The sequence below is a fragment of the Pseudomassariella vexata genome, assembly GCF_002105095.1.
Source record: "Pseudomassariella vexata strain CBS 129021 chromosome Unknown BCR38scaffold_10, whole genome shotgun sequence".
NCBI classification, from domain to species: Eukaryota; Fungi; Ascomycota; class Sordariomycetes; order Amphisphaeriales; family Pseudomassariaceae; genus Pseudomassariella; species Pseudomassariella vexata.
In genome coordinates this window covers 1089677-1100383 of record NW_024467965.1, presented here as the reverse complement: position 1 = coordinate 1100383, position 10707 = coordinate 1089677, and the positions used below count along the sequence as shown (strand labels likewise).

Below are 10707 nucleotides of genomic sequence, written 5' to 3'. Positions count from 1 at the left end.
GCAGCACATTTCCCCTTCTTATATTCTACGCAAATTTCGAAATCATTTTCTCTTCATGACTCAAGTCAGCCCTGTTGTGGAACACAGACGCCACGTATGCGGGCCCCCGTCACTGCAGCCCGGAATAGGAGTTTTCCTGAACGGCTGCAGAAGGTAGAATGGAACGCCTTGTCATCTTTGCCTCCTGTTTGTCCTATTCGTGCAGTGGCTTGTTGCGAGTGGGTCCAGACCTGTCAGGCCCTGACCAGGATTATATGAACGAAACATGGGTCCTCCTTGAAACCTGTTCCTGGAGCTATACTTTGAGGTACTCGCGAGACCTCCTGGTTTGTTGTGCTGCCCCTCAGGCCATAGAGGCCCCGATCTGCCATCCTAAAGCAGGCTGATAAGGGCGACTCCATATTTCAGCTCACACTCCCTCTTAACCCCCTATTTCACAAAAATTGAGTCCTGCTGCCGGCCAATGCCGACACAATGGGAGTCTCCAGAAGGGGCGGGATACTAAGCCTATGTAGTGGGTACTAATGAAACCACAGCTAAGTATAGTAGCTTCTAGAGGCGACTACGCCCAGACTGTCGTACCGTCAACTTGTCCCAACAGGGGGGATCCCCCGGCCGCTTCATAAATCGTTAGGCGCTGCTACGCCCGCCGAACGGCACAGTGATGTGCGTTCCACGGCTCGGTGCAACATCGCGGCTTTTGCCTGCTTACTAGTTCTCTTTCCCTCCTTTACCAACGATCCTCTTTTGCCCTGTACCATTGGTTGTTGTAGTCCTGTCCGGTTGGTCGTCATTCTCTTCTTTGGGATCCGAGATACTGGGTTGGGACCTTTCCGAGTTTCCTTCAACAACAAGAACACCAACAACCACCACCACCACCTCTATTCTCTCGTTTCTGTTGTTGTGTTGCTGCCACTAGTACATCCTCCCCAATGCTTACGTGGCGCGTGGGCGTTATAGACGAATAATGTTTTCTTTGCGAATTTCAACGCTGCTACTCGCTCTTTTTACGGCGGCGCCCACTACCCTCGTTCACGGACTTAAATACACTCTCTCAGAAAAGGACTATAATCTTAATCAGAACCCTACAGCGACAAATCCGCTTGATTATTCCGGCCAGCGGGATAGCAATCACACATACGCCAAGTCCCCGGACAATTGGAGGTTTCCCTTCTACACCGTCTTCCTGGATCGTTATGCCAATGGCGACCCCACGAACGACGATGCCAATGGCACGATCTTCGAGACGGATTATATGAGCACCCAGCTGCGCGCCGGCGGTGATCTCCAAGGCTTAATAGACTCGCTCGACTACATAGCGGGCATGGGCATCAAGGTAATCATCGAACGGCCTGGCGGTGAGAGAACGAGGAATGAACGGGTCTAACAGAGCACGCAGGCTATCTACATTGCTGGTTCCCCTTTTATCAACCTGCCCTGGGGTGCTGATGGATATTCGGTATGTTGGGTCTGTCTGACTTGGAAGTGAAGCATGGCCGGCTGACCTTGTAACGTGTGCAGCCGCTTGACTTGACCCTGCTAGATAAGCATTTCGGAGATATTGCACAATGGCAAAAGGCTATGGACGAGATCCACAACCGCAACATGTACGTGTTGCTGGACAACACCATGGCCACGTGAGTCGAGTACACCCCCAACCTCCTATTCTGATTACGTCTTTAACATTTTGAGATGGCAGCTTGGGTGATCTGATCGGATTTAACGGGTACCTCAACACAAGTACCCCCTTCTTGAACGAGGAGCACAAGGTATCCTGGAAGTCATCGCGTCGATACCTCGACTTCGACATTGGCAACGAATACAATGAGACATGCGAATACCCGACGTTCTGGTACGAAGACGGCTACAAGGTCAACTCGACGGTGCAGAACTCGCTCAAGGGCTGTTACAACAGCGACTTCGACCAGTATGGTGACATCGAAGCTTTCGGCGTGTTTCCGGATTGGCAACGTCAGCTGGCCAAGTTCGCCTCGGTGCAGGATCGTCTTCGTGAGTGGGTTCCGTCGGTAAGAGAGCGCCTGGAGCACTTCTCGTGCCTAACGATCGGAATGCTCGATATCGACGGCTTCCGTGTCGACAAGGCTATGCAGGTCACGGTGGATGCGCAGGCGTCTTTCAGCGACGCCATGAGAACGTGCGCCAAGAAGTACGGCAAGGACAACTTCATGGTTGTGGGCGAAATCACGGCCGGTAACACGTTGGGCTCTGTCTACCTGGGGCGTGGTCGCTCGCCCGATATGAAGCCGGCTGATGCGGCAACGGCGATGACGCTCGACGTGAACTCGACCGATGATGCTCAGTATTTCATCCGCGAAGAAGGCCTGAGTGCTCTGGATGCCGGTGCTTTCCACTACTCCGTCTACCGATACCTGACCCGATTCCTCGGCATGAGCGGAAACCTCGAGGCCGGATACGATCTGCCGACGGACTGGGTCCAGATGTGGAACGAAATGATCCTGACCAACGACTTTTACAACGTGAACACTGGCGAGTTTGATCCCCGCCATCTCTTTGGTGTGACCAACCAGGATGTTTTCCGCTGGCCCGCCGTCGAAAAGGGAATTGAGCGCATGCTGCTGGGGCACTTCATCACGACACTGACCCTTCCGGGCATCCCGCTGATGTACTATGGCGAGGAGCAAGGCTTCTACGTTCTGGACAGCACGGCGTCCAACTACGTTTTCGGTCGTCAGGCCATGTCGCCAGCGCTGGCGTGGAAGAGGCACGGCTGCTTCTCGAGCGCCAACGAAATTTACACCAATTGGCCGGTCAGCAAGGCGACGCAGGGCTGTAACGATGCCAGCGTGGCTCTTGACCATCGCGATCCGTCGGCCCCGCTGCGCAACACCATGAAGCACATGTTTTCCTTGCGCGATTCATTTCCCGTGCTCTCGGAAGGCTGGTTGCTGCAGCAGCTGGCGGCCAAGACCACCACCAGGTTGTTGAACGGCAGTTCGGCCGAGACCACCTTTGGCATCTGGAGTGTTGCCCGCGGCATGATGGCCGATGTGCAAAACGCAACGTCTGAGAAGCCCGTGTGGCTGGTTTACCACAACAACGAGAACACTACCACTTATACCTTCGACTGTAGCGACGCATCGGATGCCTTTTTGGCTCCCTACGATGCCGGCACTACGGTGCAAAACCTGTTCAACACGGACGACACGGTAACGCTGGAGGAATCGGCCGTTTCCAACAAGAACTGGACCGGCACGTCTAACTCGGCCGGGTGCCTCAGCTCCATCACCATGAAGCCCTTTGAATACCGTGCATACGTGCCCCAGTCTCTGGCTGTGACCCCCGGGCCCATGATCACCAAGTTCGTTCCGGGCCACGACGCGCCCATCGACTCAACCGATGCCAATGGCCAAATCGAGATCAGCCTGCACTTCAACATGGAGATGGACTGCGATTCCATCACCAACTCCATCTCTGTGACCTCCACCATCGACGGTTCGGGAACGACCAACACCAGCACTTTCAGTGACCCTGTCTGTACCGCCACAACTGACGACACCGAGGACTTTGTCGGCTACATTGCCACCAAGTGGTCCTGGACCTCGACTCTTTCCAACCTGGAAGACGGTGTTCATCGTATCACCCTGGACAACGCTTTGTCGGCGGACAACGTGGCCACCAACAGCACCGACCACTTCTTGATTCGCTTCGGCCAGCCCAACAACCCCGTCGTGTTCCCAGAATCGGCCAACTATTCGAGCACGCTTCTCACCATGGACGATAAAGAGGCCCTATACGTGACCCACACCGCCCCCGGAGCCTCCAAATGGCGGTACAGTACCAACTGGGGATCGTCCTGGAGCAACTGGATCGAGTACGCAACAGCCAAGACCAAGATCGTCAAGCAAAGCTGGGACGGAACAACGGAGCAGGCCTGGGACGGCGAGCACGTCATCGTCCAGTACTGGAGCCAACCTCTAGGCTCGTCCGCCTTCGTCCAGCATTCCGACGTTGGGGCCGACTCGGGCTACCCTCGCCGCTTCCCTCACGTCTTTCTCCACGGTGACTACAACCAGTGGGGCTACGATGCCGGTTTGGCCAGCTCCATGGATCTCGTCGGCAGCAGCACTTGGGAGCTACACTTCATGTACGAGTGGCCTGCCAATTTCCAGATGAACGTTTGGGGTATCAACCCGGACGCCCAGCCTGACCAAAGTTTCATTTACGGTGATATCGACGACGACGGCGTCATCGATAGACTACCACCCAGCAGTTTGTCCGAAAACGTCGTGAACATCACGTCGCCCCCCGCGTGGCCCGCTCTGTCGTACAAGCTGCGCTTCAACGACGCCACTTGGACCTTTAGCAGGGTGCCCCAGGGCCATGTCTCTGTCCAGATTCTTCTCTTCATTCTACTCGCCATCATGCCTGTCGTTCTCGCCGGACTGGCCGGGTGGGCCTACGTCGGCAGCTTCTACCGCGTTAAGGTCAACAAGGTGGGTTTCAGCACCAAGGTGAAAGGCCTGGTGCCCATGGCCTTCCTCAAGAGGAGCAAGTCCAACTCGCAGGAGGAGAAGAACAACAAGGCCATGATCCACATGACCCCGATTCCCGCCTCGCCTATGTCTGCGGGCACCCCGGCGCTGCCCACCATCACGGGCGACAGGAGGACGGTTCTCATCGCCACCATGGAGTACAACATTGACGATTGGGGTATTGGTATCAAGATTGGTGGTCTCGGTGTTATGGCCAAGCTCATGTCCACGGCCCTGTCTCACGTTAACCTTGTCTGGGTCGTGCCTTGCATCGGCGGTATCGACTACCCCATCGACACGCCCGTCGAGTCCATGTTCGTAAGCTGCATGGGTGAGCAATTCGAGGTTATGGTGCAGTACCACAAGTACAAGAACATCACCTACGTTCTCCTGGACGCGCCTATCTTCCGTCAACAGACCAAGGCCGAGCCCTACATGGCCCGCATGGACGACGTCGAAAGTGCTATCCTGTACGCCGCCTGGAACAGCTGTATCGCCGAGACTATGCGCCGTTTCCCCGTTGATATCTACCACATCAACGATTACCACGGTGCCGCCGCCCCGCTCTACCTGCTGCCCCAGACCATCCCGACCTGTCTCTCCCTCCACAACGCCGAATTCCAAGGTCTCTGGCCTATGCGTACCCCTGAGGAGCAGCGGGAAGTCTGTGACGTTTTCGGTCTGCCCATGGATATTGTCAAGGAGTACGTCCAGTACGGTTCCGTCTTCAACTTGCTCCACGCCGGTGCCAGTTACTTGCGTCTGCACCAGCGTGGTTTCGGTGCCGTGGGTGTGTCCAAGAAGTACGGTGATCGTTCGCTGGCTCGATACCCCATCTTCTGGAGTTTGAAGGAAATTGGTCAACTCCCCAACCCCGATCCCTCCGATACTGCCGAGTGGAACCCGGAGATGGAGGACCTGGGCGAAAAGGGCATCAAGGTCGACCCCGCATTCGAGGCTGCCCGCGGTGATCTCCGCAGACAGGCTCAGGAATGGGCCGGACTCGAAGTCGACCCCACGGCCGAGCTGTTCGTCTTCGTCGGTCGTTGGTCCGTCCAGAAGGGTTGCGATCTGATCGCTGATATCTTCCCCAGTATTCTGGAGAAGTACCCCAAGACGCAATTGATCGCGGTCGGTCCCGTTATCGACTTGTACGGCCGTTTTGCTGCCCTCAAGTTGGAGAAGCTGGTCGAGAAGTACCCCAGGCGTGTGTTCAGTAAGCCCGAGTTCACGCAATTACCCCCGTACATCTTCAGTGGTGCCGAATTCGCACTTATCCCGTCTCGTGACGAGCCGTTCGGTCTCGTCGCTGTCGAGTTCGGACGTAAGGGTGCATTGGGTGTGGGGGCCCGAGTGGGTGGTCTCGGACAAATGCCAGGTTTCTGGTACACGGTCGAGTCCATGACACCGGCCCATTTACTGGACCAGTTCAAGCAGTCTATCGTCTCCGCCCTGGAGACGAAACAGAAGAAGCGCGCCGTCATGAGAGCATGGAGCGCCAAACAGCGTTTCCCCGTCGCACAATGGGTGAGACAACTTGACTCTCTGTACGCCGAGTCGATCCGCATTCATAACAAGGAGGCATCCCGACGGAAACGTCTCACGAGCCGGTCGCTCATCTCTCTCACCCTGCGCGGCAAGGAGAAGGAGACGGGAGGCGATTTCCTGTCCAGACCCGGCACCCCCTCGGGTCGTCCAGCCAGTCCCAACTCGGCCCTGGGATCCCCTCCTCACGCTAACAGCCCCATGCTGCACGGCAATTCGGCCACGTTGGCCTCCCCTAGTCTCCAAACCCCGACCTTCCCCTGGGCCAACCTCTCCCCCGGATCGGCCCGCAACTCGGTCGCTAGCTCCGTCTTCAACCCCCACGACCGCTCGAGTATGGTCAGCGTCGACAGTCTCGCCATCCGCGCGCAACAAGACGGGCCTACGAACCCCGGCGCCGAGCAGGGTCTCGGCCTCGCGGGTCTCGAACTCCCCAAGCCTGGCTTCTACCTCAACCAGTCGTACCGCAACAGCAGTCAACTTTCCCTACCTGACGTGGTGGGAGATAGGCAGGACATGAAGCTGCAAAAGGTGGACCTCTCCTTCACTGATAACAACGGCGAATTCTACGCCGAGTTCGAGGAGATGCTCGCCAAGAACCTGACGGCCAAGAACTCGCACAACGACTTGTGTATCGAGACGTTCCTGAAGAAGAGCGAGAAGCAGTGGTTCAGCCGGTACCGCGACGCCAAGCTAGGTCGGTCGCGCGACGCGAGTCGGACACGAAGTCCAGCGCCGGGTCGGCCCGAAAGCAGAGGTGGTGATAGCAGGAATACGTCTGTTGTGAGTCGTGGACGCCAACGGAGACGGAGCCTCACGCCGCATAGCATGTTGACGTACGAGACGTCCATGGAGACTCCGCCGTTGGACGACGAGTTCTTGCTTGGTGATGGGTATAAGGCCCCCACGGGTCTGAAGAAGTTGCTTTCCATTCGCATAGGGGATTGGCCCATTTACTCGTTCTTGCTCGCACTGGGACAGGTCATTTCGGTGAACTCGTATCAGATTGTGCTGTTGACCGGCGAGACGACGCAGACGCCCGTTAAGCTGTACATTGTTGCTGCATCGTACTTGGTCTCCTCCGTGGTGTGGTGGTTGCTGGTGCGCAATTTCAAGAGCGTATATGCCCTTTCGATACCGTGGATCTTCTTTGGCTTGGCGTTTATGATGCTTGGTGTGGCGCCTTTCGTGTCGTACTGGCAGACGCGGATTTATGTCCAGACGGTTGCCACTGCGTTTTATGCGGCGGGTGCTAGTTTTGGATCTTTAAGTTTTGCGTTGAATTTCGGTGATGAAGGTATGTCCTTTCTCTCTCCTCCATCCCCTTTCCAACTCCAAGTAGTTGTATTTACTAATTCTTTTCTTTCAAAGGCGGCTCCCCCACCCGCCAATGGATCACCCGCGCCCTCGCCGTATCCGGCGTGCAACAAGTTTTCACCCTCGCGCTCTGGTACTGGGGTTCCCTCGTCTCCAACTCGGAAGCCAGTGCCACGGGCTTCGTCGGCTCCTCGCCCATCCCCATGGCCCTCGTTATCTGTGTGCCCCTCGCCTTTATCCTCTGGGCCGTGGGTGTCATCCTCTACCTGGGCCTGCCCGACTACTACCGCCAGTCCCCTGAGTCCATCCCGGGCCTGTACATCTCCCTTATGCACCGCAAGCTCGTCCCGTGGTTCTTCGTCATGATCATCATCCAGAACTACTGGCTGTCTGCCCCTTACGGCCGTAACTGGCAGTTCCTCTTTGCCTCGCAGTACGTGCCCGGCTGGGGCATCTTCCTCCTGGCGCTCGGTTTCTTCGTCGGACTGTGGGCTGCTATTCTTTACGGCTTCTCCTTCTTCTCCGAGCGCCACACCTGGCTCCTCCCCATCTTCGCCATCGGCCTTGGCGCCCCCCGTTGGGCGCAGATGCTCTGGGGAACCTCAGGTATCGGCTGGTACCTCCCTTGGGCCGGCGGCCCCGTCGGCTCCGCCATTCTCTCGCGTTGTCTGTGGCTTTGGCTCGGTCTGCTCGATGCCGTTCAGGGTGTCGGGTTGGGTATGATGCTGCTCGCTACTCTGACGAGACAGCACGTCATGGCAGTGCTTATCGGAGCCCAGATTCTTGGTTCTGCCATCACTATGTTGGCGCGTGCTACTAGTCCGAACAAGCTGTATGCCACGGCTACCTTCCCCGATTTCTCCCAGGGACTGTACCCCGGTGTCGCAAATGTCTGGTTTTGGGTGTGTTTGGCGTTCCAGCTTGCTATCCCGATTGGGTTCTTCAAGTTCTTCCGTAAGGAACAGGTGGCGAAGCCGTAATCGAAAAAGAAGATATAGTCTTGTTATGTCGCGGTTGTTGGTCGTGTAGGTGTTGTTTGTCGAACGTTGCTGTCATTTTCTAGGCTTTCTGGTTGGGTTAAAATCTAAACATCCATGGTACCCGGTGTTATCTAGTTGTGTTGTACATGATGACTTTTAGTATGATATTCCCTTATTTCTTTTACACATACGTATATATATATATATACATATATCTTTAGACATTCTTTGGATAGGGAGCATGAAATAGATACGTGTCTTTATTCCAACCCGCGGGATTGAAAACCTTGGTGATGTTGATGCAAATGGTCTGGTCCTAGTGAGATATCTGAGTAAAAGCTGCGTTCAGTTAACGTTGTGTATTGCGTTCGCTGACCTTAGGAGCAGAAGTTGTAACGTGAGAGTCTGGTCTTAAATACCTTAATTGTCAGTTACTTGGGATCCACGATGATTTGAGGCCACCACCCGGCTGACTGAGGCGTGGAAGAGCAATTATTTGATGTCACTAAAAGGCCAAAGGCCAATGAACACATGGCAAGATCGAAAACATAGCACTTGCTCATACGTTGAAGGTAACATACACAATATCCGCGACCCAGCCCAGGTTCTTGTGATTTCATATGGGCAAATACGACAATATCCACAATCTCCCTGTCTTCCTTTCAACTTTGCTCTGTTGAAATGGTTGCTCTGGGAATTTCTGTATTCAATCTATTCAACTAACGCCCAAAATGATTTCGGGATCGGGTGAAGCCTCAGACGAGTAATGCGCAAAGAAGTGGCCCAACAGCTCTGAACCTCGGAGGGGAAGTTTGAAACCTATGGTTGTAGCGTATTACTCCTGAATACATTTCTATTGAGCTAATCAATACTGTACAGCTGTTGCAAGCAGGCAGTGAAAGGTAGGGAGGGGGAAACCCGCGGTGTTGTATCACACTCTACCTTGTGGTATTTTCAAGCTTTCACTGTCTCAGGGTTATTTTAAATTCCTGATTAATTGACCGTTGCTAAGCTACGGCAGCTAGCTAAATATATATGGCAAGTTTCTCCAATTTCTCTCCTATGTCGCATAATGCTTCTAGTGTTGCTCTTATTACGCTGAGTAATGTTGCTCTTTACTCACCTGACAGCCTCACTCCGTTTATGCCCTTCGGCTATCTTCCTTCTTTTGCTCTTCTCCTCTTGTTCCGCGAGTACCTTGGCCGTCAGAGAGGCCGTGCTTGCATTGTTGATCCGACTCTCGATGCCACTCTCCTTGTCTTTCTTCTCTTTCTTGTTGCTATTCTGTATGTCGCCATTCGCGCCCTCCTCGGCCTTGCGTTTCTTCTTCCCATTGCTTTTGTCCTTTTTCAGGGTATGCGACAACCCCCTTGCCTTCAAACTCTCGAGCCGTGACGCGAGTCTGGCGATCTCGGATTCGGAGGAAGGCAGAATAGGGATCACATTCTCCGTCTCGAACACTTCGCTACACTCCGGGCATCTATGTTCGGCCTCAGTCCCCTCGGAATCGAAGATTTCCTTCATTGCCACCTCGGCAAACACATGGCCGCACGGCACGATGTAGAGTGCTTTCGTCGCCGCGCCCAATTCCTTCAGGCTAATTGGACACGCCCTGAACTCACGGCCCTTCTCGTCCTTCCTAATTGTGAACTTGAGCTTCAACACATCCTTCAGATTTCTAATTCCAGTGCTTTTGAACGCCTCCTCTTGCGTCTCGGGTATCGAAGTTTCGGGTGAGGGAAGGAGCCATTGCAGGATAGATTCGTAGTTGTACAGTCGGCCGCGCCAGTCGGAAACCGTGTTGGTGGGATCTATGGCACTCGAGGATAAGGGACAGAAGGACCAGGAGTGGTTCAAGTTTTCCGCGGCTGCTTCTTTGAGTTCGGACGCTGAGGGGAGTCGGGCTGCTTCTTTGACGAGCTCGCGGCGTTTGGGGATTGAGCCACCATCGTTACCCATCTTGATGGAGAGAGTTGCGCTTGGGTATTTCGGGTTCGCCAAATTTGTTGATAGGGGTCGCTGTGTTGAACGTTCTTGAAGGTTCGGAATGAGCTCAGGCTGCCTTCTGTAGTGTAGTCGCTCCTCAGACCTGTATCGCTGGTCGCTAAGCTGAGCCAAAAGCTTAGAGATGCGCGCCTTGAGAGTTATTGTGCAGGTGTTCAGTTTGCGACAACTGCGATCGTTCGTGTTCAGGTGGAACGCCTCAGCGGTAAGACCAAGGGATAAGTGGGGCTATGTATGTCTAGTTGATAGAGCAAGCGGGTTGGAGTGACAACCTTGATATACTTTTCCTGCTGGATAGGATGCTGTCAAATGAACTATACCTAGTTGTTACTGACTTGGACTGAATA

General features: G+C 54.6%; 3 protein-coding genes across 3 annotated transcripts; 2 read left to right on the top strand and 1 right to left on the bottom strand.

The window, feature by feature from the left end:
* The first annotated feature begins 105 nt into the window (after positions 1-105).
* On the top strand, positions 106-456 carry BCR38DRAFT_440401 (uncharacterized protein). The gene has a single exon (XM_040860700.1). The coding sequence runs from the start codon at positions 159-161 to the stop codon at positions 384-386; it is 228 nt and encodes a 75-aa protein (XP_040713575.1). The 5' UTR covers positions 106-158; the 3' UTR covers positions 387-456.
* Positions 457-545: 89 nt separating this feature from the next.
* BCR38DRAFT_440399 (alpha amylase) lies at positions 546-8622 on the top strand. Its single transcript, XM_040860699.1, has 5 exons — positions 546-1336; positions 1400-1459; positions 1522-1637; positions 1700-7356; positions 7431-8622. Exons 1-5 carry the CDS (start codon positions 968-970, stop codon positions 8354-8356), a joined length of 7128 nt encoding a protein of 2375 aa, XP_040713574.1. The 5' UTR covers positions 546-967; the 3' UTR covers positions 8357-8622.
* A 722-nt stretch (positions 8623-9344) lies between these two features.
* BCR38DRAFT_440398 (Rtf2 RING-finger-domain-containing protein) lies at positions 9345-10681 on the bottom strand. The gene has a single exon (XM_040860698.1). It carries the CDS (start codon positions 10313-10315, stop codon positions 9476-9478), a length of 840 nt encoding a protein of 279 aa, XP_040713573.1. The 5' UTR covers positions 10316-10681; the 3' UTR covers positions 9345-9475.
* Positions 10682-10707: the final 26 nt, after the last annotated feature.